Source organism: Lagenorhynchus albirostris, chromosome 6 (assembly GCF_949774975.1).
Source record: "Lagenorhynchus albirostris chromosome 6, mLagAlb1.1, whole genome shotgun sequence".
In the NCBI taxonomy this organism is placed as follows: domain Eukaryota; kingdom Metazoa; phylum Chordata; class Mammalia; order Artiodactyla; family Delphinidae; genus Lagenorhynchus; species Lagenorhynchus albirostris.
The window spans coordinates 11,674,213-11,681,999 of record NC_083100.1 but is presented as its reverse complement, the minus strand read 5'-3'; the positions used below and the strand labels follow the sequence as shown (position 1 = coordinate 11,681,999).

The 7,787-nt window shown below is 46.8% G+C and overlaps 1 protein-coding gene across 1 annotated transcript in view; it reads right to left on the bottom strand.

Moving 5' to 3' along the window:
- Nucleotides 1-1,801: 1,801 nt before the first annotated feature.
- The window catches only part of COL4A4 (collagen type IV alpha 4 chain), a 134,611-nt gene continuing 128,625 nt past the window's right edge, over nt 1,802-7,787 (bottom strand). The window contains exons 44-47 of the mRNA XM_060151956.1: nt 6,822-6,938; nt 5,024-5,212; nt 3,038-3,324; nt 1,802-2,597 (exon numbers count right to left, since the gene is read on the bottom strand). Coding sequence (XP_060007939.1) covers nt 2,334-2,597; nt 3,038-3,324; nt 5,024-5,212; nt 6,822-6,938 — 857 coding nt within the window. The 3' untranslated portion in view covers nt 1,802-2,333. The remainder of the gene's footprint in view (nt 2,598-3,037; nt 3,325-5,023; nt 5,213-6,821; nt 6,939-7,787) is intronic.

The following is a 7,787-nucleotide window of genomic DNA, read 5'->3' as shown; positions in this document are numbered from 1 at the left end:
CTGTTCCTCTTTTCCCAAGCACCAATAACAGGTACACAAACTCTGTAGAGGTGATTTTATAGTAGAACGCTTTGACGATCATGAGGGAATACAGATTACAGCATGAGTTAAGTCATATCACATTTCCATGAAGAGTCTTCTCTCATTGTCACATCTCTCAAATCTTATTTCTGAAATTTCAGTTTATGGAAGAGTAAGCTATTTTTCAGGAGGGGGCTGACTCACTGTGGAGGACTCACTGTGCAGGAACGTGCCCACTTAATTCGGGCTGTTATTTCAAAATTTATTTGACCAGCTTATTAAGATAATTCTAATACCAAAGTTAAGGTGTTTAAAATAGCAAGCAAGATATGTTTCCTATGGCCCACCGATCACCCTTACCTCTTCCCAGAAAGTGTTCTCGGACCAATTTCATGAATGAACATGATGAAATTTTAGAAGGCTTGAATTTTGATAATATATGATAAAACTTGTGGCAACAAAATTGTAATTATAAACAAGGTTGAAATTGGGTTCAATACCAAATATTTAGCATGCCATAGGAGAGTTTCAAAAAATTAATAAATGGGTCAAATGAACTAGGAAATATTCTGGTACATCAAGACAATATTTCCTCTTAAAATGTATATTTTTTCTTCTTACCAGGAAGTAGCCTTAAAATAAATTGTCCCCCCATCCGGGGGACACCCCAGAGCAAAATTCATTTGAAATATATTCTGCATGTAAGTGCACACTCCCAATCAATGTTTGCCAAGGAAAGCATTTCTTATAAACAAAGTTTTAATTGAGTTTTTCTTAATTATTAAGTGCATTGAAAATAAGCACTGAAATGAATGTCACTTTCTCGTGAGAAATTTCTTTAGTTTTCTCTAGAATAACATTTATTTAAATAAGGAAGGCAAGTTTCCTAGAAATCTTTTCCAATAAGCCTTCTAACTTTTAGGATTAGACCACTGAATTCCCAGCAAAATAGAAAACCTATCCTTTGCTATACAGAAAATTACTCACTATAAAGTGACATATCTTCTAAGCTTTTACAGAAGATATTAATGCCAAATATCAAACTGCTGCTTTGCTCTAGTACTGACTGATATAAAATATAAGAATGTTTTTAAGATTAGAAAAGCAGGATGCTCCTGTAAAAACCAATAACAGGAACATAAAATTCAAGTTGTAGGTTATCTTTGTTTCATTTAAAAGAGTGCTAGGTCTTTTGGGGGCATGGGGTGATGATGACTTAAATGAATCCTCTTACCTAAGTTTAATTAAGTCGGCCCTTAATTTTCTCCCAAGTGCATAATGATAGCTCTGTCACTTCCCCGTATGCGATGCCTTTATGTGGATGGAGGGAAAGTGTCCGTTGCAGGCCCTCTCTGTGAGGCAGCTCTGCAGGCGCCCCCAGGGAGGGGAACAGGATGCTTTATGTGAACATGGCCCCATGTGGCTCCAGCCATTAGCACGCCCACTGGAAGACAAGCCAGACCCCGACTGGGCAAAAGCAGTCTGTTTGGAAGTTGACGGCAGTGGGGAGTCAATTCTTGTGAATCGCTGCCTTAATATTCATTAATAGCTTTTCGACTCTTAATCCCTCACTGGACGTATATTTTTCCATAATTGCTACTTTTCCAAAGGGTTGCCAAAGCAGGCATTTCTGTTCTCTGAAAAATGCAGAAGAGAACATAATGTTTTATGTTCATCTGTGATGTGTTTTATGCTAATGTCGCATCTCTGGAATACAGCGACCGTGGTCCTTCCTGGCATAATGATTCATTCTGCTTTGAAGTGAACTCTTCAGGCTGGCTGTGTGGATTTTTGTTTCATCTCCGTGGGTCATAGTTTTACAATTAAAGTGCATGGAAAAACAGATTACAGAGGAAATCATTTTGAAACGTAGGAAATCTCTACTTTCTAGTTTCATTTGTTGGCCTATTTATTTTTTCCTGTAAAATCCATCCAGAAGCCCACTGTATTACAGAGTAATTGACTTCAATTGTTTGAGTTGCTATTAACCAATGAATGACGTTTTCAGTAATGTAATTTGTATCATCTATTTGCCTTCCCCTGAATTAGCATACTTTTAAATAAAGCAGCTAAGAATATCCGGGTTTCATGTAGGTTGGTAGGTCCAAACAAATCCATACGTGTAGCGTTTGCTTAATCTGTCCCAAACGGAGGAAGGGAGTACAGTACTGTGGGAACAACCACATCGAAACAGAAGGAACAGCTAAACCAGGAGTCCAAGATGAGCACCACTGAATCTCTTAGCACAGCCTAGGATGCCTTCACCTTTTAGCAAATTTCTCTTGGTGACCTGATGACAAGCGGCGGGTTCTCTAGCTGTGCTTCACACAGACCTGGCACCTGCTAACTTTCTGGCGCTGGGCTTGGCTTTCTTTCAAGGTGTCCGGTGAGGGTGCTGAGGAAAACTGCAAGTCAGGTCTCACAGTTGTCAGCCAGAAGCTATACTCATTTGCAAAAAAGTGGCAAGTTCCCTGACGTCCTTGGCATTCAAGGAACGGTGCAGCTCTGAAATCCTCCAGGCAGCTGCCGGGTGACATGAGGGCCTGGCCGCCTCCTTGGTCCCCAGCACCTGTGTGCTACCCGGACAACAAGAGAGAATTAGGACTCAGACATCTGCAGACAACCCCCTACCCATCCAGTGACACGCCGAGGTCTGGGCCTGATTTACATTTTCCCTGAAAATCATCCCAGGAGGGAGAAACTACAATCTGCTGAGGAAGAAACTACAATCTGCTGAGGAGGCGCGGGAGACATGAGGGGTGTGCATGCAACAATAAACCACTTTCGCTGAGGGCTGATGCAAACCCATCTTCCAAATTCTACCAAAGTTTAAAAAAAAAAACAAAAAACATGGACAGTAAGAAAAAAGAGTGGCCCTGCATCTCCACAGGCTATAGTCTGTGGTGGCCTTCGTGACCCCATGTCCTACTGCCGTCCAGTCTGCACAGGACTCTCAGAATTTCGGTCCAGTCCGGACGGAAGGGGGCTTAGGGACGGCGGGCGCGCAGGGGCTCACCATCAGGAAAGAGTACCCAATCCAGAGGCTCCTCCAGGCCCGCGGACACGGCGGGACAGACTGGTCCTGGCTGTGCACGGCCACGGCTTGCGCGGGGGCCTCGCACACGGCGCAGCGGCTGATGTACGGGCGGATCTCCTCCTCCGAGAGCGGCGTCATAGGCAACGGCGCGGCGCTCGCCAGCCAATAGGACCTGTCGTTCCTCCGGGCGTACTGGCACGCTTGGTGGATGTTGCAGTGGGCGAAGGGCAGCGTGCTGAACATGGGGAGGCAGGAGCCCGCCAGGCCTTGGGAGGGAAGGCAGCAGCATGGTGTGCGGGGTGCAGAAGCGGCCTCCCCGACACGGCCCATCTGCGCGCACACGGTCTGGCATCGGGAGGCTCTGGCCAAAGCCTGCTGCTATGGCGGCGAGAGCACGGTGTGCGCCTGACCACTTGGGCCGCCTCCGCGGTCTCAGGGGCCAGCCCGCATTCCCTCGGCCACTTGTCACTGTCTCGGGAGCCAAGCAGTAGGCCGGGTGCTGGAGGGAGAGGTGAGCACAGCTCTTCCCCGAGCGCTTCAAGAAGCTCCTAGCCCGGCCTGATGGGGGAACGGGAGGGGCAGACGGGCCCTGGGAACACAGCAGCACAAGCCCTGAGAAGTGGAGGCACTGGGGCTTACAAGAAGGATGGCTGGAAAAAGTGACTCTACGCTAGGACCTGAATTATGAAAAAGATCTGGCCGGGTCTGGAGATGGTGGTGACCATTCAAAGGAAAGGCCTATTTATACAGCAGTAAAGAGGGCCAGGGGTAGTAAGGGGGCATGGAGCTCAAAGAACTCAAAGAAATTCACTGGGGGGAAGGTGGGGAGAGCAGGTCTGGGTCTGTCTCAAGGGCATCCCAAGGTAAATCAGACCAGAGGATGCGGGCTCTGTCCACCTTGTTAAGGAGTTTGGATTTTATTCCCAAAGCTCTGCAGAGCGAGGCCATGGTGGCTCTGGTTAGACCAGGGCAGGGGAGGTGACCCATGGTACACATGTAAGTAGCTGCCCCTCTAGGCCTGCACCCTTTCACCACCCTTATGGACTTGGGGGGGGGTGTCACAGCCCAATGAGAGCCGTGACGAGACTCACCTTAACACCAGCTGTCCCTGTGGGCACGGCCCTCCTGCACCCACCACTCCAGCCACCACTATCTCGGGGAGACCACGACTGCCAGCACCCAGGGGCCGGGGGGACTCAACCCTCGGCTTAAAAATCAGTTCCTGCGGCTCACAAATCCACTACTGAAAACTGACAGATGGTGCCAAGGATAACTCCCTGAATAAAGTTCTGATGTTGCTTAAGGTACAAATTTGCAAACAGTAGATAAATAAGTCCTAGTGATCTAATGCACAGTGGAATGAACATAGACAACAATGTTGTATCCTAATCATCAATTTACTAAGGATTAAATCTTAATTATTCCCACCACAAAAAAGAAGTGATAGTTATGTGATACGAGGGAGGTGGCAACTATCGATACAGTGGAATCATCTTATATCGGATCAACACTTTTGTACACCTTAAACTTACATCATGTTATATGTCAAATGTATTTCAATTTTAAAAATTGGCGTAGGTTGAGGAGTTGATGCTGGCTAATGCCACACCATATAACCACCAGGGTACCATTTTACATCTAAACTCAGGAACCAACCATATCCTGATCAAATCATTTACACTGAGAAATAAAAATTGCACTTTATATCAGAGTTACCCTTAAGAATTATTTTTTTTAACTAATAATAAGTAGTCAGATAATAATAACTATAGCCAGAATGAGCTGCTTTGGCACCTCTCAGGATCATAGGTTTAACAGAATTAGTTGAGAATTAGCATGGTAGTTGAAAAAGAAAAAAAATCCCATAGATGACTGATCGTTTAAGATGTTGATGAATCCGTAAAACTAACCCCAAAGTTTTGCTCTTAAGCAATGAATCTGGGTGACCGCGTGCCAGGTACGTACCAAGGTCTTGATTGTGAGCTCTCTCCTGTCCTTCCAGGTATAACAGACTATACCCGGTCCAGAGCCTGGGCATGCCCGCGGGGCAGGTGGGTTCTCCATCTGTCTGACTGTGGAGAACCAGGAGGAAGCCACTGGGGTATACAGGGCCGAACCCTTCGGGCCCAGGATCCCCCACGGGCCCAGGAGGGCCTGGAGGAATAAAGAAACACAAATAAATAAAGGCCATTTAGCGAGTTCAGTTTAACGAGCATTCTTAACACCACCCCGTCTGCTGCTGTGCTAAGTACTCAGGGAGCAGAGAGGAATGTCCCCCTCACACAACTGCAGTGTACACCAGCAACTCATCCAGCAAGGACCTGTTCCAAGCAACTTCTAGCTGCTTGTCTTACATTAGCATAAAAACAGATGAAAATCCCTGGCCTCCTAGAGCTTACGTTTTACTCAAAGAAGAGAAATGACAGTAAGCATAATCGAAAGGTAAATTGTGAAATACTTAATAAGTGATAAGTGCTGAGAAGAAAAGAGCTGGAATGACACACCCCATGTAGGATCTCCCAGACCCCTCCGACTAGACTGGGAACCTGCTCTCTGAAAAGGCGAATCTCAAAGTTAGTCTTTCTGACACTTCCCAGACCTGTCCCATTGTTCTGCCATATCGTCAGTTCCATTCTAAGAAGGACAAGGGCTTGGAATCCATATGTTTGGCTTTGTAGCTCTTCTTTTATAAGGGAGGGAGGCGGAAGGAGGGCCGAATTCTAGAACCCTTTAAGTGGCTGGTGGGAAATGAACGGTTGTACAGAATGTGGGCAGGAGCCTCTCCTTTGGCATCTCTAAAGGGCTGACCCATGGAAGAAGGCCCGTGGCTACTTCTAATTGCCAAAAGCAAAAGGTGAGGTTAGACTCTGAAATCAAACGGTGTTTTAAAAATGTGTTGTTTCTGGAAGACTGGCAGCTCTTCTCATCTATACACCAGAAGTTACAAAGTGGTAGCTCGCGGACTGCATCGTGCTCATGTGTTTTGTTTGACTTACCAAGATCTGATGAGTTAAGATTTCCGGCTAGAAAAGCAGAGTGTAGGGAACGTCGAGCCCGCATTGCTACATGGCAACAACTTCTACAGAGCCGAAGCTGAGCTGCTGCTTTTGGACTGCAGCTTCCATTTTCTTGCAGTGCCCCGTCCTCAGTCCCTCTCCCACCCCTTCACCTGCTTCTCATTAGTAACCCGGTACTGCCAGACAGATACTCTCCAGAGATGAGAGGGTGTCTGGGAGCCTTTGGGCCCTAACATACTGCCTAGTGTGTTATCGTTCAAACTTATATTCTGTAGAGCCTTATCTCCGCTCGTCCAAGGCCCACTCTCAAATATTTCTCTTAAGGAACAGCCTTGTATTCTATATAAGTTGATTGATGGCTGTATGCTAAGATGACTGAACTCAGAAAACCAGAGGCCAAGTGATTCAGTCAGTTGTAGATGTGAGACCACCCCCGCTGTCCCCAAGATCTTCAGCACAGCCTCTCAGTGGCAGTCACACAGCCAATGCCAGGCTTACCTGGGGAAATGGCAGAGCCTTTTAGGTTAATGTACAGTGTTTTGGGAAAATAATGGCTTGACCTGTTTTTATGATGGTCGAGTATCAGTTAAAATGTGGAGGACACATCCTGTTCTGTTCTTGTTGCTTTGTCTCCCTAAAGCCTGGTGAGTGGATGTCTAAGGCAAATGCTTAAGAGGCCAGGGGATCTTGTAAACAGTCTTAGATCCACTGTGCCAGGGAAAAGAAGAGAAACCGAAACTCCTTACCTGGTACTCCTGGGCAGCCCGCTTCTCCCATGTCACCTTTGTGTCCCGGAGGCCCAGGGGACCCTGGAAGGCCATCCTCGCCTCTCCTGCCATCCAGCCCGGGCTCTCCTTTGCACCCTGCAGGGAAGTTCACAATGGTGATGATGACAGCAATGTGACACCCACTAGGCTAGGATTTACTGCATGGATTCCTCGTGTCAGCCCTGGGCCTCCCATTTGGACCAAGCTGCACTGGCTCATTTCATCCCTGCAGCTACCTGAAGTTGGGGTTATACTGTCTCCACTTGGCAGTGGGGGTAATTGAGGCTCTAAGAGATCAAGTAACTTGATCAATTAAGGCCAATGAATCATTAATGGGCAGAGTCAGGATCTGAAGCCAGAGCAGCGAGGTGTTGAGTGAGACATTTTCACATTTTCTTCATAGTCTTGTATATTTGAAATGGTTGGGTTTTTTTTGTTTTTTTTTTTTGGCTGTTGTTTTTAACACTGAACACATCTGGCTTTTGTAATTAAATATTTTCCTTAAGAATAATTTTTTGGAAGCCTGAATGGAGGAATGAATAAAACTTAATAGCATTTAGTTGAGAGTCAGGTTCAATTTAAAGCAAGGGCAGCAATTTTTTTTTTTTTTTTTTTTTGCGGTACGCGGGCCTCTCACCGTTGTGGCCTCTCCCGCTGCGGAGCACAGGCTCCAGACGTGCAGGCTCAGCGGCCATGGCTCACGGGCCCAGCTGCTCTGCGGCATGTGGGATCTTCCCAGACCGGGGCACGAACCCGTGTCCCCTGCATCGGCAGGCGGACTCCCAACCACTGCGCCACCAGGGAAGCCCAGGGCAGCAATTTTTAACAACAGTTCTTTGTTGAGGGTTACAAGGTGCTACCCCTTTATGTGAATTATCCAGTTCAGTCTTCACAGGAGCCACGTGACGAGGTGCTCCCACATGCCAGGCTACCAGTGGGGAGACG